The sequence below is a fragment of the Trachypithecus francoisi genome, unplaced genomic scaffold (genome assembly GCF_009764315.1).
Source record: "Trachypithecus francoisi isolate TF-2019V2 unplaced genomic scaffold, Tfra_2.0 Lachesis_group1, whole genome shotgun sequence".
NCBI classification, from domain to species: Eukaryota; Metazoa; Chordata; class Mammalia; order Primates; family Cercopithecidae; genus Trachypithecus; species Trachypithecus francoisi.
In genome coordinates, this window is record NW_022681454.1 from 2118064 (window position 1) to 2141860 (window position 23797).

General features: G+C 57.8%; 1 protein-coding gene across 1 annotated transcript; it reads left to right on the forward strand.

Annotated features, from left to right (window-relative positions):
• Positions 1–12637: 12637 nt before the first annotated feature.
• On the forward strand, positions 12638–22182 carry NAT8L (N-acetyltransferase 8 like). Its single transcript, XM_033213485.1, has 3 exons — positions 12638–13100; positions 14158–14322; positions 16910–22182. Exons 1-3 carry the CDS (start codon positions 12725–12727, stop codon positions 17275–17277), a joined length of 909 nt encoding a protein of 302 aa, XP_033069376.1. The 5' UTR covers positions 12638–12724; the 3' UTR covers positions 17278–22182.
• Positions 22183–23797: the final 1615 nt, after the last annotated feature.

A 23797-nucleotide genomic window follows, 5' to 3' on the forward strand; every position in this document is an offset into this window, starting at 1 on the left:
AGGGTTCTCCCCTTGTCGTGGGGAGGGGGCTCCAGACCCCCCCAGCCCCCACCTAGAGCACGTGCCATGGTCTCCCGGACCTTCCAGGCTGCTGCCTAGAGCCCAGCCCTGACCCTTCCAAGCTGACGGTGTTCTGGTGCCTTCCAGGTACCTGTGAAACCCGGGCTGGAGCACAGGCCTCAGCGGACCATCATGGCCACTGGGGGTCACATGGCCCCAGGCGTTGGGTGACTTGTAGGGGGCTGAAGGCTGAGGCCAGACAGGCTGGAGGGAGGAAGTCTGCAGATGCAGACTGGAGGGGCCACCAAGGCAATACTCAGCAGGAGCCCAGGCCTGGCCTCTGCCCTTGGGCCTGCTTAATGGGGCCCAGCAGCGGCAGGCTCAGGCTCAGGCTGTGGGGATGAGGTGGAAAGGGCAGGGGCCAGCAGAGGCTGTGGCCCTGTAAGGGCTGGACCACTCTCCTTGGAGGTCACTAAGGCCTTGGGGTCTGGGTGGGGACACTGCTCAGGAGCTCCTGGACAGTGGCCGTGGCTTATTCCTTCTCCTGGCCCCTATCAGAAGCATGACAGCCTATTCCCCCAGTATCTGCTCTGGAGCCCAAGGTCCCCATTCAAAACCCAGCTTCACCTTCCTCCAGCCCCCTGGCTCTCCAGGCACACCAGCCCCCAACTTGTCTCCAATGCCTGGTTTTTCCTGCCCAGACCCCTTGCGTGCTGATCCCTCTGCTGGGACGCTCTTCCTGCCGTCTATGTGGCCAACCTCGGGACGACACTCTGGAGCTGCCCCTGCGGCTGGGCAGGGACCCTGGTCAGCGCTTGAGCCTTGTGTGCAGGGGTTGTTGAATGGATCAGCGAGTTCCTTCGAGATTTTCCATGACCCATGTTGCCTCCCTGGAAGGCGTGAACCTAAAGAGCTGCCCTGACCCTGTGCCCCGGAGCTGCAGTCCTCAAGCCTGGCTCCAGAAACTTTCTACTTAACATTAGCTTTGCCTCAGTTTTTTCCATTAGGTCAGCGTATCTGGCATAATTCAGCAGGTGTCAGTGACCCTCTTCCCTGACCACCTGGGGCTCCTTCCAGGACTTGGGGGTGGTATGAGCAGGAACCCACCGTGCTCCCCTCCCTCCAGAGGTTTCCTGGGTGCACAGCGGTGAGTCCTCCTGAATTTAGAGCTTTTTTTTCTTTTTGGTGGACGCCTAGATTTCATTTGGAGTGTTTTTTAAACCTGCTTTTAACGGAAAGGGGGCTTCAGTCTCTGTCTTTGGACAGGGGACTCAGATAAAGAGAGAACTCTGCCTTCTCTGCCACTGCCTCAGGGCAACAGGTTTAGGGCATGGTATGGGCAGTCTGGCACTGGTGGTTTCACATCTTTGGGTCTAAAGTTACACAGCAAGCTTTAAAATTGCAACTGTTGGGCTGGGCGCGGTGGCTCATGCCTATAATCCCAGCACTTTGAGAGGCCAAGGTGGATGAATCATCTGAGGTCAGGAGTTCAAGACCAGTCTAGCCAATATGGCAAAACCCCATCTCTACCCAAAATAAAGAAATTAGCTAGGCACAGTGGCACATACCTGTAATTCCAGCTACTCGGGAGGCTGAGACACGAGAATCATTCAACTCAGGAGGCAGAGGTTGCAGTGAGCCAAGATGGCGCCGCTGCACTCTAGCCCAGGCAACAGAGCGAGACTCCATCTCAAAAATAAAAATAATAATAATAACAACTTCAACTGCTCCCCGTTGCCTGTAGTTCGGACTTGTCTTTTCATTTGGGGCCACTTCCTGTCCGTCCTGCGCGGCAAAGTGCATAAGGGTGAGTTTCCTCGCCCCGAAGAGAAGAGTCAGTTCCTCTGTGTGGCCCATGCAGGTGCTCTGGGCAACTAGAGACTTCAAAGAGATGTCAGAGCTGTTGTCCTGGGTGTGCGGTGGCCTCATAGGACACCCCTCACAGGAGAACATTTCTGGAACTCTCACTTATCTGGAAAGGTATAAATAAGGGACTGGTCACCCCACTACCTTGAGTACCCGACTCTCAGTTGGCACCCTGAGGAGTGGCTCATTAGCAGCACGCTTTACCCCAAAACACATTCTCGGCCTTGGTCACTTTTGAAAAGTTCCTAAATGATGGGAAACCAAGCTTCAAACTCTGAGCATTCTTTTTCTATTTTTCTTTCTTAAAAAAATTTTTTTTGAGATAAGGTCTGGCTGTATTGCCCAGGCGGGAGTGCAGTGGCACGATCTCAACTCACCGCAACTTCGCCTTCCAGGGTCAAGTCATCCTCTCACCTGAGTAGCTGGGGCTACAGGCATGCACCACCACACCTGGCTAATTTTTGTACTTTTTGTAGAGATGGGGTTTCGCCATGTTGCCCCGACTCGTCTCGAATTTGTGAGCTCAAGCAATCTGCCCACTTTGACCTCCCAAAAGGCTGGAATTACAGGCACGAGCCACGGCGCCTGACCAAAAGTTGAGCACTGTTTTAAGGGACAACGGCCTTGAGAAACAGCAGCTGGTTTTATGTACAACACCTGTGAGGCATCCTTTTGTAAATATCTAGGGAAATGGACCCACATAGCCCGGGATGGTCATCAGCAGTAATGGCTGAAATGGGGGTCCTTTTAATTGCTAAAATAATTTATTTGTGTGCACAGTTGGAAAAGCTGATTTTAGAAACAGACTGATGGAAGACCTACTTTCTGTTTATCCTGACTGAAATCTGATAATAAGAGGGTGGAAGGGATTTTTTTTTTTTTAATAGCTCTATGGTCAGAAGTCAGCCTAATTAAAAGCTAATATTCATCCATGTGGGCCATATAGCAAGACCCTGTCTCTACAAAAAAAAAAATTTTTTTTTTTTTTTGAGACAGAGTCTCTCTCTGTCGCCCTGGCTGGAGTGCAGTGGCACGATCTCTGCTCACTGCAAGCTCCGCCTCCCCCGGGTTCATGCCATTTTCCTGCCTCAGCCTCCTGAGTAGCTCAGACGACAGGCGCCCGCCACCACGCCTGGCTAACTTTTTGTTTTTTTTTTAGTAGAAACGGGGTTTCACCGTGTTAGCCAGGATAGTCTCAATCTCCTGACCTCATGATTCGCCCACCTTGGCCTCCCAAAGTGCTAGGATCACAGGCATGAGCCACCGCGCCTGGCCCAAAAAAATTTTTAAAAATTAGCCAGGCAGGCCGGGCGCAGTGGCTCAAGCCTGTAATCCCAGCACTTTGGGAGGCTGAGACGGGCGGATCACGAGGTCAGGAGATCAATACCATCCTGGCTAATACGGTGAAACCCCGTCTCTACTAAAAAATACAAAAAACTAGCCGGGCGACAAGGCGGGCGCCTGTAGTCCCAGCTACTCGGGAGGCTGAGACAGGAGAATGGCGTGAACCCGGGAGGCGGAGCTTGCAGTGAGCTGAGAGCCGGCCACTGCACTCCAGCCTGGGCAGCAGAGCAAGACTCCATCTCAAAAAAAAAAAAAAAAAAAAAAAAAAAATTAGCCAGGCATGGTAGCACATGCCTGTGGTCTCAGCTACTCCAGGGGCTGAGGCAGGAGGATCACTTGAGCCCAGGAGTTTGAGGCTGTGGTGAGTTATGTTCGTGCCACTGCACTCCAGCCTGGGCAACAGAGTGAGATCCCATCTCTTAAAAAAATAAAATTTGAGCTACACGCGCACACACACACACACACACACACATTTTTAAAGGCCTTTCTATATTTTTGTCTTGTTTTGTTTTTGGTAGACACCGAATCTTGCTATGTTCCCTGAGCTGGTCTCAAATTCTTCGGCTCAAGTGATCTTCCTGTCTAAGCTTCCCTAAGTGCTGACTCTTCTTTTTTGGATCCTGTTGCTGCGATTTTTTCAGTCAACTGAAACCTCTTTTAAAATAAGTTTGGTGCCTTTGTTTGCTTTTCTTGTTGGCATGATTTTGCTGCAAACAATGTAGAACATCCTTGACCTTTTAGAAAGCCTAAAATCTCTGAGAACTGGTTCCTCTGTGACGCCTTCCATTTCCCGCCGCTTGTGCTCCTCCTGCCTTTTACCATCTTCAGTACCACATAGGGGACTTCTAGCAACCTGAGACCTCTTGAGGAACACAGAAAAGGCCACACACACCCCGTTTTGGGGGGCTTCTGCCTTTCTCACAGAGTCTCAAGAGACCGGGGCAGGCCCCTCTCAGGCCCTAAGCTCTGCAGTCTTTTGTACTGCATTGCCTGATCTCTTTGGCTTTGCGGGTTCCAGGGATTACTTTGTACTATGAGAGAGAACTTGACCTTCGTATGTGCCATGGCTGACAAGGCACTGGCGAAAGCTACAGTTTGGGCAGCAGCTGCAGTGAACCATTATTGTTGCAGGGGCTGCTTGTTTCTCTGTGCATTTGGGTAAGAAAGGTGCAGTTTGGGCCCCTGGAGGCTATGGGAAGACTTGCCACCAAGGGATAAGACTCCTAGGGGTGGTGGGCTGACCACAGGGCGGGCTGATTGGTGTGGGGTCACCCACCAGCCTCGGGAGAATGTCTTGGTAGCTCAGTATGCTGCGGAAACACTGCATGGCCCGGTCCCACGGGGGTTCTTCTCTTGGGGGACCTGCGATTTGGTGTAAAGATGGGATCCCGGATTCTTAAAGATCTGGATGCTCTGCCTTCCCGCTGTGCCTGCTCTTCACATACTTAAACATCAGGCCCTGAATACTGCAAATGCTTTCTGCACCCTGTTCACTAAAGGGCTCTACCAGAACGCAACTTTCTGACATTTAGCTGGCTATTTTGAGACTCTTTGTAAAAGAAATGGACATCTATAAAGGAAATCTCCATTTCTAAGGACATCTCTTTCTCTAAACCACCAGAAACTTTGAGGATGAGGAAGATATTGACTTAACATTTATATTTACATAACAAGTCTTACTTTTGCTTAAGATACTTTTCTTGGCATTTAAAAATTTTTAATTTAATTAATTTATTTATTTTGAGAGAGACGGGGCTTCCCTCTGTCATGCAGGCTGGAGTGCAGTGGCACCATCATAGCTCACCGCAGCTTTGAATGTGTGGGCTCAAGAGGTCCTCCCACCTCAGCCGGGATCCCGAGTAGCTACACGCATGTGCCACCACACCTGGCTAATTAAAAAAATTTTTTTTTCTAGAGATGGGGTTTCACAATGTTGCCCAGGCCGGTCTTGAACTCCTGGCCTCAAGCAATGCAGTCTCATCTTGACCTAATTATCTGTGCTCTTTTTTGTCTCAGGAAATAACAGTGTTTAGCTCTAAGTTCTATGCCTTTGAGATATAAATTTTCTACCTCGTTTCACCCAAGAATCATGTCTTTGGAAGTACAAGTTGAGGGTTTCTGAGCTAACAATTGTTAAGAGCAATGGAACAGGTAATCAAGAGACTGATAGTCTAAAGGGGGGCGAGGAACAACTTGAAAACTGGCCGAGGAAGAATCTTATACCCCTACGGGATCTGCTGCTGTCTGTGTGTCTCTGTGTCTCCATGTTTATGTGTCACATGCATGTGACATTTCACTACCAACAGGTATGAAACTGCTCTAGTTAATTAACCAATTCACCAATTAGTTACTTAGTTTAAAGAAAAAGGTGTTAAAATATTTTATCAGAAAAATAGAAACCAACTCAACTACCTTTGAGTTCACATGACATGAGGAAATCTCTGGTAGGTAAGACTAGTTTGATATTGTTAGATGAGAACAACAGTGTCTTCTGATTGGTGAAATGCCTGTGTTTGAAACTTTGGGGTTCTCACTTCTATGGTCACTGCCTTACATTTTCAGGCTGTAAAAATTATTGACAAGGAAATAACCTGAGATGATGGCTAACTTTGTTTAATGGACAAATCAAGCATAATTGTTAAGAATGAGTAAAGTTGGCCGGGTGCGGTGGCTCACGCCTTTAATCCCAGCGCTTTGGGAGGCCGAGGAGGGTGGATCACCTGAGGTAGGGAGTTCGAGACCAGCCTGACCAACATGGAGAAACCCTGTCTCTACTAAAAATACAAAATTAGCTGGGTGTGGTGGTGCATGCCTGTAATCCCAGCTACTCAGGAGGCTGAGGCAGGAGAATTGCTTGAACCCAGAAGGCAGAGGTTGTGGTGAGCTGAGATTGCAGCATTGCACTCCAGCCTGGGCAACAAAAGTGAAGCTCCGTCTCAAAACAAAACAAAACAACAGGAAGAATGAGTAAAGTGAATGTAAATGGGATAAAAATTTATAAATGAACTTTTCATAGTTACAAAAGTATTTTTACTTTTTCGTTTGTTTGTTTTTGAGATGGAGTCTTGCTCTGTCGCCCAAGCTGGAGTGCAGTGGCGAGAGCTCAGCTCACTGCAAGCTCTGCCTCCCAGGTTCACACCATTCTCCTGTCTCAGCCTCCAGAGTAGCTGGGACTACAGATGTCCACCACCACACCTGGCTAACTTTTTGTATTTTTAGTAGAGATGGGGTTTCACCATGTTAGCCAGGATGGTCTCAATCTCCTGACCTCGTGATCCGCCCTCCTCGGCTTCCCAAAGTGCTGGGATTACAGGCATGAGCCACCACGTCGGGCAGTATTTTTACTTTTTTTTTTTTTTTTTTTGAGACGGAGTCTTGCTCTGTCGCCCGGGCTGGAGTGCAGTGGCCGGATCTCAGCTCACTGCAAGCTCCGCCTCCCGGGTTCACGCCATTCTCCTGCCTCAGCCTCCCGAGTAGCTGGGACTACAGGCGCCTGCCACCTCGCCCGGCTAGTTTTTTGTATTTTTTAGTAGAGACGGGGTTTCACCATGTTAGCCAGGATGGTCTCAATCTTCTGACCTCGTGATCCACCCGTCTCGGCCTCCCAAAGTGCTGGGATTACAGGCTTGAGCCACCGCGCCCGGCCTTTTCACTTTTTTAAAAATAGGATCTTGTGCTGTTGTCTAGGCTGGAATGCAGTGGTGCAATCATAGCTCACTGCAGCCTTGAACTCCTGGGCTCAAGTGATCCTCCTGCCTCAGCCTTCTAAGTTGCCAGATTTGCAGGTTCCATTACACCTGGCTGAAAAATCTTTTTCAGTAACTTAATATTAAAATCACGTTATGTTAAATTAATAGGTAATAATTGTATTAGTCTGTTTTCACACTACTGTAAAGAACTACCTGAGACTGGGAAATTTATGAAGAAAAGAGGTTTAATGGACTCACAGTTCTGCAGGCTGTACAGGAAGCATGACTGGGAAGCCTCAGGAAACTAATACTCATGGCAGAAGGTGAAGGGAAAGCAAGGCACATCTTCCCATGGCACAGCAGGGGAGAGAAAGAGAGAACGAAGGGGGAAGCACCGCACACTTTTAAACCAGCAGATCTCATGAGAACTCACTATTGTGAGAACACCAATGGAGAAATCCACCCCCATGATCTAGTTACCTCCCGCCAGGCCCCTCCCGACACATGGGGATCACAATTCAACATGAGATTTGGGTGGGGACACAGAGCCAAACCATATCAATCACAACATGTCTGAAGTTACTTTTTATTTTTATTTTATTTTTTGAGACAGAGTCTCGCTGTGTTGCCATGCTGGAGTGCAGTGGCACGATCTCGGCTCACTGCAACCTCCGCCTCCCGGATTAAGTGATTCTCCTGCCTCAACCTCCCAAGTAGCTTGACCTCGATCTCTTGACCTCGTGATGTGCCTGCCTTGGCCTCCCAAAGTGCTGAAATTACAGGCGTGAGCCACGGCGCCTGGCCACAACATGTCTGAGGTTACTTTTAAGTGAGTTAAAATACTGAACTAATCATTAAACACAATTTTAAATTGATATACTTTGGCATTGTATTTTTATATGGTATAGAAAAGTTAAAAATATTTAGATCTGTTAATAAGCAAAAAATTGAGGAAACATCTTCCTAAACAATTATTAAATGGGCCGGGCACAGTGGCTCACGCCTGTAATCCCAGCACTTTGAGAGGCTGAGGTGGGCAGATCACGAGGTCAGGAGATCGAGACCATCCTGGCTAACACGGTGAAACCTGTCTCTACTAAAAATACAAAAAAACAAGTCGGGTGTGGTGGTGGGTGCTTGTAGTCCCAGCTACTCAGGAGGCTGAAGCAGGAGAATGGCGTGAATCCGGGAGGTGGAGCTTGCAGTGAGCCGAGATTGCACCACTGCACGTCCAGCCTGGGCAACAGAGCGAGACTCTGTCTAAAAAAAGAAACAAAAAACAAATTATGAAATGATTTTCTTCTAAAAACACTGATACAAAACAGTTCAAAATTACTTCCTAGGTTTTTCAGTAAAATTAAGGTTCCTGACTTAGAATTGTAGTTAATGCACTTTGAGAGACCAAGGCAGACAGATCACTTGAATCTAGGAGTTAGAGACCAGCCTGCGCAACATGGTGAAACCCTGTCTCTACACAAAATAAAAAATTAACCAGGCATGGTGGTGTGGGTCTGTAGTCCCATCTACTTGGGAGGCTGAGGCAGAAGGATTGCCTGAGCTCAGGGGGCGGAGGCTGCAGTCAGCCGAGATTGGAACACTGCACACAGCCAAGATCTTGTTGCCTGAGCAACAAGAGGGAGACCCTGTCTCAAAACAAACAAACAAACAAACAAACAAACAAAACTGTAGTTAATATATGTAATTAAAACTATTAGATATAAAAGAAACAATTCTGAATACAGAGCATGTAAGAAAAATAGGTTATGTTTTTGGTAAAGATTATAAAGAAGGCATGAAAATGTGGTTTTTGCCGGGCACGGTGGCTCATGCCTGTAATCCCAGCACTTTGGGAGGCTGAGGCGGGTGGATCGTGAGGTCAGGAGATCGAGACCATCCTGGCTAACATGGTGAAACCCCGTCTCTACTAAAAATACAAAAAATTAGCCAGGCGTGGTGGCGGGCGCCTGTAGTCCCAGCTACTCGGGAGGCTGAGGCAGGAGAATGGCATGAACCCGGGAGGCAGAGCTTGCAGTGAGACGAGATCGTGCCACTGCACTCCAGTCTGGGTGACAGAGCAAGACTCTGTCTCAAAAAAAAAAAAAAAGAAAAAAGAAAATGTGGTTTTTGTTATGGGAAGAGTAAATTTGTCTAGAGGTTTTTTAAGGTTAAGCTGAAGGGATAAAAAGGAATGATAGATAAAAGTGAATGGATATAGAAAGCTGTAGAAAGAGAATGGGGAAAATTGTGAGAGGTTTTAAAGGTTTACTGGGCCAGGTGCGGTGGCTCATGCCTGTAATCCCAGCACTTTGGGAGGCCGAGGCGGGTGGATCACCTGAGGTCGGGAGTTTGAGACCAGCCTGACCCAACATGGAGAAACCCCGTCTCTACTAAAAAGACAAAATTAGCTGGGCGTGGTGGCGCATGCCTGTAATCCCAGCTACTTGGGAGGCTGAGGCAGGAGAATTACTTGAACCCAGGAGGTGGAGGGTGCGGCGAGCAGAGGTTGCGCCATTGCACTGCAGCCTGGGCAACAAGAGCGAAACCTCATCTCATAAAAAAAGAAGATTTATTGGCCGGGCATGATACTGCATGCCTGTAATTCCAGCGCTTTTGGAGGCCAACGTGGGAGGGTCACTTGAGCTCAGGAGTTCCAGACCCACCTGGACAACATGGAGAAACCTTGTCTCTCTCTGAAAAAAAAAAAAAAAAAAGAGAGAGAAAAAAGAAAAAAAGATTGACTGACATCTTACCTTGCAGAGTGCAAGCTGGTTGGGATCGGAGGGACTGGCATTCCCACTGTGTTTGCAGCCGTCCTCTGTCTTCCAGACTGTGGAACGCACAGGTGGGATAATAGAAAACCCATCTGCAAAGCTAAAACCAACTTCTAACTCTCCCTGGTGTAACATGTTTCCACTGTGGTGCTTAACTTGGGTTCTACCCTGTTCGGAAAACTTCAGCTTTCTCGCTTTGAAATAATACCAGGAAGGCCCTGTGCCTGGATGAAGGAGCCTCCAAACCAGCTCCTCTTAAAGGCGATATTCTTCATTATTGCCAAAACCCTATAGAGCTTCTCATTGCACATTCGAAATTAATTAAGGATTCTGTTAACAGCAAGTTCTCAGGAGATGAAGATATGAAAGATCAAGGTCTCCAACCTGGAGATTTTATGAGAAAAGCATCAAATATGCTTCCTCCTGGGACCATACCAGGCAGCCTCACCAGAGATGACATTTTCATCACTGGAGAACTTCAACATCTTGTTCTCCAGGCCAGGACCAGAAGGAGACAAAATAGCTATCTGGTTACCTTCAGAAATAGAAGCACTCTTCAGTTCTAGATTTCAAATTGTTAATAGTTGCCCTTATTTGTGTCATATTTTTTTCTTTTTTTTCTTTTTTTTTTTTTTTTTTGAGGCAGAGTCTCGCTCTGTTGCCGGGCTGGAGTACAGCGGCGTGATCTCAGCTCACTGCCACCTCCATCTCCCAGGTTCAAGCGATTCTCCTGCTTCAGCCTCCCAAGTAGCTGGGATTACAGGCGCCTGCCACTAAGCCTGGCTAATTTTTGTATTTTTAGTAGGGGTGCAGTTTCACCACGTTGCCCAGGCTGGTCTCAAACTCCTGACCTCAGGTAATCCGCCCGCCTTGGCCTCCCAAAATGCTGGGATTACAGGCGTGAGCCACCACGCCCGGCCCATATTTTTCATTCTTAAATTGATTAGGCTTTGTGTTTCTGGATGTCCAAAGTCAACCAAAAAACCCCGAGGATGCTAGCTAGATGCTCAGAAGCCATTAAGCATGCGTGGCTCTTTTGTAGCAGATGGCCTGACAGACCCTGTGCCAATCAACCTTGGCCTTGAGGCCTCAAGAAGTACTTAAGCGCTCACCACACCTCTCCTCTTTCCCCCCAAGCGGGGTGAGATGGCCCAGGAATGAGCCTTCCCAGCAGAAAAACTTACATCTAGAATGTCAATCATCCCTGCTTTGAGAAGAGAAAGATTTTGATCAAACACGAGAAATGAGAAAAGAAAAACAGCCTAGAGCATCCTGAGCTATGCGGGGTACCCAAAGATTATCTGGTCCAGAGACACCTGAGCACAGGGCCTCAGTCCCGCCTCCCCACCCACGCCTGGGGCAACTGCTGGAAGGCATTTTGTTCTTTTCTTTCCTACATTGTCCGCCTGGCCGCCTCAACGTCATCTTCATGTTCCTGGAATTTGTGACACAAATAATAATGCACACCAATGAATAGCTTATGTTGAGTGCAAATTCTTGGTGAACTTAGGAGCTGCGTCTTCGTTTTTCCTTTAAAAACGCACTTGTAAACTGCTGCGAATGAGAGCGCGTGCATTCAGACCAACTTGAGTCTGTGCTTCCACGCTGCAGTCCTCAAACTTGGCCCCAACAAACTCTATTTCTATTCGTTTTGCCTGTTTTCTCCTTTAGGTTGAAAAGCTGACAGCGGGCCCCAGACACTGAGAGGGCGCCTTCCCAGCCTGACTTCCCGCCCCTTCCCCCCCCCCCCTCCCCCCGTCCTCTCTTCAGGGCCCGTTCACTAGCAGTCGGGGCTGTGGACCAGTTCAGCCATCCCTCCCCTCCCCACCAGGGCGCTGCGGCCTCACTCCTACGTTCACGGGCAGGCTCAGCTCCTCCTGGCAGCCGGGTGACCTCAGCTGCCCCGCTGGCCCCAACTCCACCGCACAACGCAGGCTGGGGGACCCCAGACCTGGACCCCGGCCCCGTCCCGCCCGCGCAGGTCGGGGGAGCTCCGCTCGGGCAGCTCTCGGGGTGGTGCTGGGAGGCCGCGCAGAACTGCAGGTGGCTAGGTTCGCGAAGCACCGAGAATGGGGTCTGTGGCCGCCTGCCCGCACCTGAGTTCCTCCGCCCCAGCCTGCGGCGTCTGCAGGTCCCGCTCCGCGCCGAGCCCCCGCTGCACCTGCACCGAGGCCACGGGGCGCATGCGCGGCCGCGGGGAGCGGCGGCCGGGGCGGGAGGGGTCCTGCGGGCCCCGCATCCCCATGCCCACTGCGGGGCTCGGACAGGGGGACGCCACGCCAGGCCGCAGACCCCGCCCTTCCACGTCCCCACTCCGGCGGCCCGTGCGGCTCCGGACGACGCTTCCCGGGGGCTCCGGGCCGGGGCAGCCGCGGCGCCCCCTCCCCAGGTCCACCGCGGGCGTCGCTTTCAGACAAAGGCAGGAGACCGAGCGGGAGACGCTGCCGTGACTGCTCCGGGCGGCCGCGGAGGAGACGGACCTGGCGCCGCCGACGCCGGCGGCCGGGCCCGGGGTCTGGGCGCTCCCAGGCGCGCGGCGTGGGAGCGGGGGGCTGGGCGGGCGGCGCCCATCACGCGCTTCGCGGCCGGGTCCCGAGCCCCGCCGGGCGCCCAAGGGGCCAGGAGCCCCCGCCTGCGCCGCCACCCCCGCCCGCGCCCGGCCCCTCGCGCTGCCCGGCCGCCCCGTCGCGCCCAGCGAGCCACTCGGCGGGGCGGGGGCGGTGTCTCCCCCACCCCCGCGATCACATGGTGACCCCCGGCAGCCAATGCAGTGGACGCTAGGACCCTGCGGGCCGCGGGCGCCGCGACTGCACCGGCGCCGCCGCATTATAAATACTTCTCCAAAATGCGGCGCAGCTCCCTGCGCGCGCCCCGGCCGCCCGCCGCCTCCGCCCCGCGCCCCTGAGCCGCCGCCGCCGTCGCCGCCGCTGCTGCTGCCGCCGCCGCCGCCGCCGTCGCCGCCGCGGGTCCGAGGGCGCCGCGCCCTTGCCCTGGGCCCGGCCGTGCCCGCCGCCGCCCGGCCGCGTCCCCGCTGCCGCGCCGCCCGCCGGGTGCATGCATTGTGGGCCTCCCGACATGGTCTGCGAGACGAAGATCGTGGCCGCCGAGGACCATGAGGCGCTGCCGGGGGCCAAAAAGGACGCGCTGCTCGCCGCCGCCGGCGCCATGTGGCCCCCGCTGCCCGCCGCGCCCGGGCCGGCCGCCGCGCCCCCCGCACCCCCACCTGCCCCGGTGGCTCAGACTCGCGGCGGGGCGGGGGGCGCGGGGCCGCCGGGGGGGCGCGGCCTGTGCATCCGCGAGTTCCGTGCGACCGAGCAGGAGGCGGCGCGCCGCATCTTCTACGACGGCATCATGGAGCGCATCCCTAACACGGCCTTCCGCGGCCTGCGGCAGCATCCGCGCGCGCAGCTGCTCTACGCCCTGCTGGCGGGTCAGTGCGCCGGGCCCCCGGCTGCCGCAGTCCCTCGGGCCGGCGCGGGGCTCCCTCGCTCCGGCGTCCACGCGGACCCCGCGCCCGGCTCCCGGGGACCAGCCTGGGAAGCCCCCGCTTTCTTCCGCGCCGAGCCCCGGGCAGGGCTGGCCAGGGGCGTGGGGATGGGCGCGGGGCCCAGAGCGGGCCAGAGCCGGGGAGGGTCCGGGGTTCACACCTGCGTCTCCGCCGCGCAGTTTCCCACCCCCCACCGCCTCCCCTGTCCCCTCCCGGGCATCCTGGGTGGGGGCGGGTGCCAGGGCAGGTAGCGCCCGCCGCGGCTCGGCCCCGGCGAGTGCCTAAATATAATCTGCGGGCGGGGGAGGCCGCCTCCCGCTCGGTGCTAATTTATGAGGGGAAGACAGCCGGCGCCGCGGGGGGTGCGCGCGCCTGGCACAGCCGGGGCGGTCGCAGAGGGCGGCCCCTGTGGGGTCTTTGGGTGCCCTTCCTCTCAGAGCTTCCTGCCGGGGTGAGGGAGTTCGCTCCCATTTTACAGATGAGGAGCTTGAGGCCCGGTGGGGAGGACGCGACTCCCCCAAGGTCATGGCAGCCGAAATGCGGCTGGAAGCAGTGTGGGGCCTCCCTGCGCTGTCCCTGCTCTCAGAGCGCCCGGACGCTGGCCAGGAAGGGATCTTGCTGGGGCCCTGGGAAGAGAGGGGCCTAGGGCCTCGTGCTGGAACGTGGGACTTCCCTTCCCCCTTTCCCTCCCCCGTGCGGGGCCTGGTCTGCGGGGCAGCTCCCTGGCAGGATCTGCCCACCTTGGCTTCAGCAGGTCAGCGTGGGCAGGGCCCTTCCCAGCCCGGGCACCCCAAGGGTGCCCTGCCGTGTTTGGAGGCTTGTTCCAGACGGTGGGGGTGGGTGGGGTGGTTGTCTTTACCGCAGGAAGCTTGGAAATAGGGAGAAGTGGAAAGCACCCGAGATGACCCCGGCTCCTCCACCCGGAGCGCGGCCCGGCGCGGTGTCTCCCAGGGCCTGGGGACCCCCCGCCGCGCCGCTGACCCGCGCCCTCTGCCCGCAGCGCTGTGCTTCGCCGTGAGCCGCTCGCTGCTGCTGACGTGCCTGGTGCCGGCCGCACTGCTGGGCCTGCGCTACTACTACAGCCGCAAGGTGATCCGTGCCTACCTGGAGTGCGCGCTGCACACGGACATGGCGGACATCGAGCAGTACTACATGAAGCCGCCTGGTGAGTCCCGCTCCTGCCCCTCCCCGCCCTCCGCCCCAGACAGCCCTCGGGTGCACCCACTCCAGCAACCTTGGGGCAGATTTGGGCGAGGGCCAGCGTGGGTGGGCCGGGGCCGGGGCCCCTGTGACCTGAGCCTTGTGGGTGACCGAGGCCTCCAGTGTCAGCGGGGCTGGGGGAGGCAGGGCCAGCTCCTCCCGCTGAGTGACCTGAGCTGGCCCTGCGACGCAGTGACTCTACCATTCCCTGCTCTGGATGTGTCTCCCTGGTGTCTGCTGCGGTGGGGCAAGGGCCACTGGGCTCTGTGGGTCCTATCTGGCGTGCCTTGCGGTGCTGGGGTTGCCTGCAGTGCCAGGGCCCTGGGGGGAGGGGACTTGTGTGGCAGGGGCTGGGGGCCCTATTGGGGCACAGAGGATGGGGTGGGGGCAGGGGACCTGACCTTGAGCCTTGGCCTTCACTTGTGGTCTGATCTCTGGGCCACTTAGCTGGAGGGTTTTGTCCCAGCCCCTGTGGCCTTCTGTAACTGGAGGGGCTGGGACTGGGCTCTAGCGGGGCTGGGGGTTGCTCTCCACCCTGGGCTGGCCCCCAGCCGCTGAGCCACACCGGTTCCCCCATGCGAGGTGCCCCAGGGGCAAGGACTCTGCCCTCTGGGGTAGGAGGCTCTCTCCAGTCCTGGAGGGTCTGTAGGCCAATGAGAGGGACAGAAGGGACCCAAAGGGTTGGGCAGGGTCTGTCAGGATCCTGGTCAGTGTCAGGGGAGGGGCAGCGGCTCCAGCATCGCTGGCTGCCATGCTCTACCCCTGCCCCACAGCCTTGGCACCTGCTGCTCTCCTTGACCCTTTCCTAAACCCAAACAGAGCATCTGAGCAACCCTGAGCCCTGGCCAACCTCTGCTTGGGAGGGGAAATGGGCCATGAGGAAGCACAGGCCACAGCAACAAAGGGGCTCTGGTGGGCATGCGGGGCATGGCCTTCTCCCTCTGGGCTGTGGCCTCCCTGGTGTGAGGGAGTGGAGGGGTAGCTGGCAGGGCTGCAGGAACACCCCATAAGGGCAGAGGGTGGATAGCTGCTGATGGTCCATGCTGGATACCTGGGAGCTGCTTGTGCACATGGGCAAACCGAGTCTTGGGAGGAGTGAGGTGTGCCCAGGGCCACATGGTGCTGGGGGTTGTTATTCCTGGGATGGGCTTGACCTCTGTCTGGTCTTGCATGGGTAGGTAGAGGCAGAACCCCTGGGTGGTGGGCAGGCCAGCTGGTGGGAGGGGTACTGGTCCAGGACCTCCTCCTTAGAGGTGGAGGTGTTGTGTGGGTAGGGAGATGGGGGAGTTGGGCGTGGGAGACCCCAGGGGCTCCAGGACAGGGGACCGAGAAGGAGCTGTCCTCCTGGGAACCCTGGAGCTGCACAGAGCTTGGAGGGTTGAGCTGCTCGGGGCCGTGGCACTGGCAGCAGTGCCCGGTGGCTCCCCCTGGGCTACTTCTCCTTGAAGGGCCCTCAGTACCCCCTTAACCGCCTGCCAGGCCTCAGCATCCAGCACTGAAGGAGACGGAGGTCCCCCTCATGGAGCCAGCTGGCTGGTGGCTGCGCAGAGGGGCAATGGGGAGGGATGGGAGGGCTTCCTGGGGCTGGGGGCAGGTGCAGAGCCTCCTTGAGGAGGCCAGAGGGGCCACAGGCAGCCTGTGTGGTCCTCCACTGGCCAACCCCTTCGTCTTCAGAGAGGTCTCTGGGTGCCACCTCTGCCTTTGGCTGCTGGAGGCGGCCAGGCTTCCCCTGTAGCCTGTGCCTGCAGGTTCCCTCCCACAACTGCCCCCACCTGTCCCTGCACCTCTTCTCCCCTGCCGGTTCCCCTCCCCGACGACCGCCACCTCCTGGCTTCATGCCTGACTTGAGGTGGGAATTGGGCCGTGCTGTGGATGGGCTGGTGGCCTGGTCACTTGGCTTACTGCCAGGAGAGGCTGGGACCAGAGGGGCCGCCCGCCATCCCCCACTTGGATTTATGGGAAAGCTGCCCTGGGCTGCAGGGAGCCTTCTGGACGCACTTTGCTGACCGCTGCCCCTCGCTGCCCTCTGGTGTGGGTGCTGGAGTTGGCCGTGATGGCCCGGGTGAACCTGGGTAGCCAGGAGCCACAGCAGTTTGGCTGCACCATGGCCTGTTCAGGGTGGCCCAGGCCATCGAGGCATTTGGGTCTGGAGTAGCTGGGCAGGGCAGGGGCCTGACTGGGCAAAGCCTGCCCCAGCTGTTGGTCTCAGAGGACGGACTCGGGCCTTTGACCACCACTCTGAGCAGCGCAGCCTCCAGGCTTGAGTGGGTCCTGGCTGTTGGGCTATTGGGTAGCAGGTGTTGGGCTGGCTTTCTCCACTTAAGGAGCTCTAGAGGGGGGCTCTACCTGCTTGTCCTGAATAGTGGCTGCCCCTCCCTTGGCTCTGGCAGAGCTGGGACTGGGGGGCTGCCGGGACTGGGTGTCCCACTGCCCTGACTTGGTGTCTGGCTGGAGGGGACCCCTACCAGCCCCTGGCCCTGTCTCACCCCAGAGATGGAGGGGTCTCCCCAGCCTTCCTCACTGGGTGTCCCTGACCACCCTGTCCCCTGCAGGCTCCTGCTTCTGGGTGGCCGTGCTGGATGGCAACGTGGTGGGCATTGTGGCTGCACGGGCTCACGAGGAGGACAACACGGTGGAGCTGCTGCGGATGTCTGTGGACTCGCGTTTCCGCGGCAAGGGCATCGCCAAGGCGCTGGGCCGGAAGGTGCTGGAGTTCGCCGTGGTGCACAACTACTCCGCGGTGGTGCTGGGCACGACGGCCGTCAAGGTGGCCGCCCACAAGCTCTACGAGTCGCTGGGCTTCAGACACATGGGCGCCAGTGACCACTACGTGCTGCCTGGCATGACCCTCTCGCTGGCCGAGCGCCTCTTCTTCCAGGTCCGTTACCACCGCTACCGCCTGCAGCTGCGCGAGGAGTGACCGCCAGCACTCACCCGCCCGCCACCCCGGCCGCCCTGTCCGCCTGTGCCCGCCTGCCCGCCGCCCGGCGCGGCCTCTGCTTTCAGACGCTCACCTGGCGTTTGGGTTGGGTTTTCCCTTTTCAACATCCTGCGGTTGTCTGGCTGGTTCTGGGGGGTGCGGGGCTGTTGCTCTTCCGCGACACTGGTGGGGGTGGGTTGTTTGTCACCACAGCCCCTCGCCCTTCCCCACCTGCCCGGGCGGCTTGCCACATGGAGAGTGGCATCTTGGACCACCCTGCCTGCCGCCACTGGGGAAGGCCCAGCCTCGCTCACCAAGCACAGAACCTTGCAACAGAGCCCGGGGCCAGGCTCCGGCCCCGCCTGCGGCCCCAGCGCCACTGCCCGTGGAGGCCCGAGCTGGCCATGGCGCTGCTTTGCTCCGCGCATGCCGAGGGTGTGGCCCGGCTGAGCATGCCGCATGCACACAGCCCCGCCCTGCCGCCCTGCCCGGAGACCCGGGCCGGTGAGCACCCCTGTCCCTGGCCCCGAGCTGGCCATGGGAGGGCCTGTCCCTGCCCCCACCCCCTGGAGGGCCTGGTCTGCCCTGCGCCGCCCGGCTCTGTCCACGCCTGCTTTGCTCTGATGCCCTCCTTTCCTCTGGCTCCGGCCCCTCCCCTGCCTGGGCTGGGCTGGCTGGTGTCATCACCTGGGTGGCTCCCATGGCGTCCATGGCACCGCCGGGGTGGGGGGTCCATGGGACCCCTCTCCCCAGTGCCCACTGGATCACGGTGGCTTCTCCCAGATTTCCCTGGGGACCTCCTGCCTCTGGCTGACGGTCCACCCTGTGAATCTTACCAGCCCAGGCTGCTGCCAACAGCGCCCAGCCCACAGCTCCTCCCAGCCTGAAACCAACCCATTTTCTAATAAGTTATTTAGACAGAATAGCACTCTGCATGACTTTCATTCTTGGGACAAAACGGTAGTTTGTACCGTAAGACACAGTTTCTGGCCCAGTGTGATGGGGGTGGGTGGCCGCGTGGGTGGAGCGTTTTGCTGTTGGAGACCTGGAGGGAAACCCTGACGGGGCGTCATTTCCCACCGTGGAGCACACCTCCCAGCCCTGGCCTGCAGGGTGGGCAGGGTGGGGGGCAAGGGAGTCTGCAGCCTCTGGGAGGAGGGGCAGGGCGCTGCCTTGGGCTGGGAAGAGGGTTGGCCACCTCGGCTCCCGCTGGCCATGCTCCTGGTCTCTCCTTCCTGAGGTCACAGGCAGGGGCTGCCCTGGGTGGGGAGGTGGCCTGGAAGGGGAGACAGAGGAGGAGGGTGACACAGGTCGCACATCCAGCCTAGAGGTGGACCTGGCTTTGGTGGCAGGAGAAGAAGAAACACTTGCCCAGACCCCTTTGTGTGGGGAATTGGGGAGGGGGTGTGGCAGGCAGGTGGGCCACGGAACTGGGTCCCAGGCACCAAGGCCACGTGCAGGGCCACTGAGGGATGCTCCTCACGAGGCTTCAGAAGTGAGCGAGGGGACGGAGAAGCCCCGCGTCCGAGGGCCTTTTGTCCCGTTAGCAATTGAGGTGTGCAGAGCACTGTACAGACCCCACTCCCCTGTACATTCCTCCCTGGAGGTGCCCGGTCCCTGCTCGGGGATGGGAGTTTTGTAGACTGTACAGAAATCGGCACCCTATTTTCTTGCAGCTCAGATTTTGTTAATCTGGAATATACAGACAGACGTAAAGTGTTTTAGCAAAATGGAAACAAACAGTTGTGCCTTTTTCCTCTTTTGGTTTGGTTTGGGTTTGGCTGGGGGCAGGAGGGGCAGGGCGGGCCAGGTGGTGTCAGGTCTTGGGAGTGTCATGTCGGGGTGCCGCCAGCTTCCCTTGGTCCTGTGCCTTTGGAGCCTTGGGCTCCTGGGGTTAAGGGCGCTTGGGGCTGGCTGTTGGAGCCCACCAACGCCAGGGCAGGGCCTGGAGGCCCAGGGACTGCCAGTGTCTCGTTGATGTCTCGTTGATACTGACCTGAGCTGGGTTCATAACAGATCCCCCTCCTGGGGGTTCTGAGAGTCCTGGGCAGTGTGGCCCTCTCCCATTCTGGTGGCACCTGCGCCCCTGAGTGACCGCTTCCCCGGCTGCACTGCCCTGTGGGTGGTGGGACGCTTGGCCTTTCTTTGTTGCTGCCAGGACTTGGTAGAGATGGCAGGAAGGGTGTGCGGGGTAGTTGTGTGCGGAACCCTGCCGCCCCTGAGGTGAGCAGCGGCACTGGTGTGCCTGCCAGGCTGGGGCGGAGCTGTCCGGAGCCCTCTCCAGGCCAATGTGCAGCTCAGTGGGGCCCTTGAAGGCCACTGGGGGGCAGATGTGTCCTCCCCCCAGGCTGGAGGCCAGGTGCCCTGGTGGGTGGGCCTGCCCTGGGCCGCCTTGTCCCTCCAGCCTGGGATCTCACTGCTCTGCACATGTGCACTGACGTGAATTTTATATGTTTGTAGAAACTGATGTAACTTCTTCTACCTCTGAAGCGCCCTCCTGGGCCCTGCTGTCATGTGGCTGGTGCGGCTTCCCCAAGTGCTGGCCCCCTGCCCGCTCCCTATGGGCACCCACCACTCAGACTCTGTGTGGCGAGGCCCAGGGAAAGCCAGCCCGGGGCCCGGCACTGCTTAGGGGCCTGGGGCTCCTGGAATTTCTGTGTGTTTGGAAGCCTCTGCAGTGGGGAGAGCGTAAGGCGGGAGGGGCTGGCAGTGCCCGGGGCCAGAGCTGGGCGAAGGAGGACATCCTCGCTGGACGAGCAGTGCAGACCTGACGAGAGGCTCCGGGCAGCTGAGGGCTGAGGCGCCTTGGGATGCCCTGCACTGCCCAGAGCCATGAGTCTTGCTGTACTGGGGGTGGGGTGGCCCCGTGCGGCTGCCACCACCCAGGTGTGAGCCGCTGCAGACCTGGCAGGTGGGAGGCCTGCTTGTGCTGAAGCTGCCATTTGGTCTGGCCCCCAGAAGGGCTCCTGAGTGTAGGGAGTTGAGCCCCGCAGCCATGGTGGCGTCTCCCCCTACTTCCTCCGCCCCATGCCCAGCCTTGCTTCCGGCTGGTGCCATGCCTTGGGGCCAGGCAGCAGCTGAGAAGCTGCCCCCAGAGGGAGGGACCGAGGGCTGAGTTAGTCTGGCCTGAGGGGTGGATGGCTGGCCCTGGGGGAAGGCTGGGTCTGGGAGGCCCTGTGGAGAGCAGGCCTGGGGCCACGAGGCCCTGGGGCCACCCCTCTCCTGCTCTGGGTGTCCTTCTCAGAGAAGATGGCAGAAGGTTGCAGGCCCTAGAGGGGACGGGCTGGGGACGCCCTGAGCTTCCTGGCTGTGTGGCAGGTGCTGAGGAAGCTCTCTGGGCCATGAGGACCTGGCTCCCCTCTGAGAGGCCCACCTGCCCCGGCGCACCCAGGGCTGTGCCTGTGGCCTGAGGCCGGGAACTTGGTTTCCTGGGCTCTGCTGGTGCCTGGGATTTGTGGGGGCCAAAGGTGATTGCCCCGCCAGGCAAGGGGCTGTGTGGGCCCTCGTGGGGCCACCTTCTTGTCAGTGCCCAAGGGACGGTGGAACAGTTGCCCCTGCGCCGAGGGAGCCCACTGCCGTCCCCCATGAGCTGGCGCTGCAGCTGCGCACCCTGTATTGCCTGCTGACTTGCTTGTGTCTGTTTGGAAGCAGTTTCTGTTTGGCCACAGGCCTATGTGCCTGGGCTGATGGCCACAGAGCTGACACTTGGGGTTTGAGTTCCAGACTTGGCAGACCCTGGGATCCGCTTACTCCTCGGCGCCACGGCTGCTGTGCTTCCAATGGTGGCATGATGCCTCCTGGGGCCACAGCGGGGTGAAGGAGGGCGAGCCGGACATACCATTGTTGGATGTATTTTTTTTTAAAACAGCAATAATTAGCCATTTTAAAGGAGGGGTGTACCTGTGTGTGTGCATGTGCACGTGTTTGAGCGTGTGTGTGTGTGCAAGTGGGTTCTTGATATGTGTAGCGTGAACATGTGTGCATGTGTATAGGTGTGCATGTGTGAGCATGTGCATGTGTATGAGTGCGTGTTGTGTATGCATAAGCATGTACACGTGTGAGCGTGTGTGTGTGTGCATGAGTGTACACGTGTGTACAGGTGTACATGTGCATGAGTTCTTGTGTACCTGCGTGAGCACGTGTATGATATACGTGTGTGGGTGTGTGTGCATGTGTGAGTGTACATGTGTGTCGGGTATGCATGAGCATGCACGTGTATGAGTGTCCATGTGTATGCATGAGCACATATACATGTGTGATGCACATGTTCCTGTGTACTACTCTGAGGGGCACATGTGTATGAATGGATGCATGTGTACATATGCATATGGTGTATGTGTACTTGTGTATGCGTGTGAGTCCTTGCGTGTGCTGGTGTATGTGTGGGCATGCACGTGTATGGATGTACATGTGAGCTGTACATGTAGTGTATATGTGTGTTGCATGAGCATGCACGTGTGTGAGTGCCTGTGTGTGTACTTGCATATATGTGGCTGTGCAGGTACCCGGCGGTGGTGGGCTGGCAGTGCCCAGGGAAGCAGGTCCTACCCACCGATTCCCTGCTGGGCCCCCGGCCCCCGGCAGAGCCTCCCTGGCCCCTCTTGCTCCTCAGTGGGGCAGGGCCTCGGTGGAGGGCCTGGGCAGCTCCAGGGCAGGTCCAGGGAGGCCAGGCTTGGGGAGTGCAGCGGGTGGGGTTCACCCGCTGCTGTTTGTTCCCGAAACTGTACTGTGAGCCCACGGCGGGGGCAGATTGTTCTGAGGCCCCAGATGTGCCAAAACAGCCCCCAGGGTGGGGGCGAGCGCGTTCTGAGGAGAGGGGCTGCGGGGGCCCGGGGTGGGTGTGCGCCCCTCCCCCGGATGGCCCCCAATGCTGCTGTTTTTTCAATAAAACCAGAGTTGAAGGCACCTGGCTCCCGTGGTCTCTTGAGGCGCTTCCTGCCCACTGTGTGGCAGGGCTGGCTTTCAGGGATGTGGGCCCCCACCCTTGGCGGCCCAGTTTGGCCCCCGCCGCCTCCCCCTTCTCCCCTGGCCACCCCCTTTCCTCACCTTGGCTCGCCTACACCTGGCCAGGCTGCCCTGCAGCCAGCACTGCCCCCTGGAGAGAGTGTAATCTGGGAGGCAGGGCAGAGGGGCTTGGTGGCCCCATGGGCTGAGGCCCCTCCCCCAGCAGGCACCCAGCTGGGTGGGCTCTGCCCATTCACTCTCAGGCCCGGGATCCCCCTGAGCAGCTCCTGGGGTCTGCCCTCCCCCAGCTCTGTGCTTGGCCCTGGGCACTCTAACTCCTGGCAGAGAGCTTGGCGCCCAGCCCCTGCCCCCACACCATCCTTGCCACCCCAGCGGGACTCCTGGCCAGGCCCACCAGGCCCTGCCACCCTGTCCTCCTGGGTCTGAGGTTCCCAGTTCCCATGGTTATGTCCATCCTTGCCCTGGCAGCCCCAGCACCTGCCTGCCCACCTGGCCCCTTGGAGGAACAGTGGTGCTGAGGGAGGGTGTGAGGTGAGTGGGCATTAGAGCCCACCAGGATGGGGGTGGACCCCCAGTGTCTCTGAGGGAGGATGCCAGGTCTGGGGTCCAGGCCGAGGGTGTTGCAGCTCAGGGCTGTGGTGGGGAGCAGGGTGTTGGGGGGGGGTCTTGTAGACAGACATGGGGTGGACACAGACCCCTGCCCTGGCAGATCCCTGTCAGGATGCCAGTCTTGTTGGCAGAGGGACTCCTGGAGTCTAGGGGTCCCTCAGCTCCACAGCCCAGTCCCCTGGGCCGCTTTCCTGGTAGGGATTTCCTTGGCTCGGCTTCTGCCTTCTCCACCTTCCCAACCCGTGCTGCCAGGCCCTCCAGCCAGGACCCTGGAGAAAGCCCAAGCTGCGAGTATCTTTCCAAGGGCAGGGGCAGGGTTGCCCCTTAGCCTGGAGGGCTAGGCAGCCTTGGCCTGGGCTCAGGTAACGAACAGCAAAGCCCATGTGGGACATCCCACTGAAACTGCGGCAGGATGGAGGCCTGGGTGCAGTGGGTACATCAGGGCCTGGCGGGGCCTGGTGGGGCTCAGAGTGCTGCCCAGGGAATGGAGGCACGGGCAGCACCGCGCCGGCGGGAGGACCCAGCAGTGGTTACAGGCAGCTCCCTGGATCACTGGGACGTCCCACCACACTGGGGGCAGGCCCGGTCACCCAGGACCCACACACATGGGAGGCGGTGAAAATGTTTTTGATGCCAGGAGAAAACCAGGCTGTCTCGGCCAGAGTGGGTGTCCTCTTCCTGGGGAGAAACCAAATGCTTCCTTGAGTCACAGGATGGGCACCTGGCTCCCCTCAAGGGGCAGGAAGCACGAAGGGGGCGAGGCTGACGTGGCATAGCAGCAGGACTGTGATCTGGACCCAGCTGTCCCTGCCTCCCCAGCACCACACATGGTGTCAGGCAAATGCTGCATAATTGAAGGGAAGAAGGAACAGACTTCCAGCACCCGCAGACCACAGCAGCGAGGTCCTGGCCAGTTTATTGTGATGACCCAGGTCACCCAGAAAAG

Excerpts from the sequence above, each read along its gene's own strand:
- NAT8L (XM_033213485.1), top strand. The coding sequence starts at position 12,725 with ATGCATTGTGGGCCTCCCGACATGGTCTGCGAGACGAAGATCGTGGCC. Across the intron at positions 13,101-14,157 it reads GCTCTACGCCCTGCTGGCGG|CGCTGTGCTTCGCCGTGAGC; the intron begins GTCAGTGCGCCG and ends CTCTGCCCGCAG. Across the intron at positions 14,323-16,909 it reads GTACTACATGAAGCCGCCTG|GCTCCTGCTTCTGGGTGGCC; the intron begins GTGAGTCCCGCT and ends TGTCCCCTGCAG.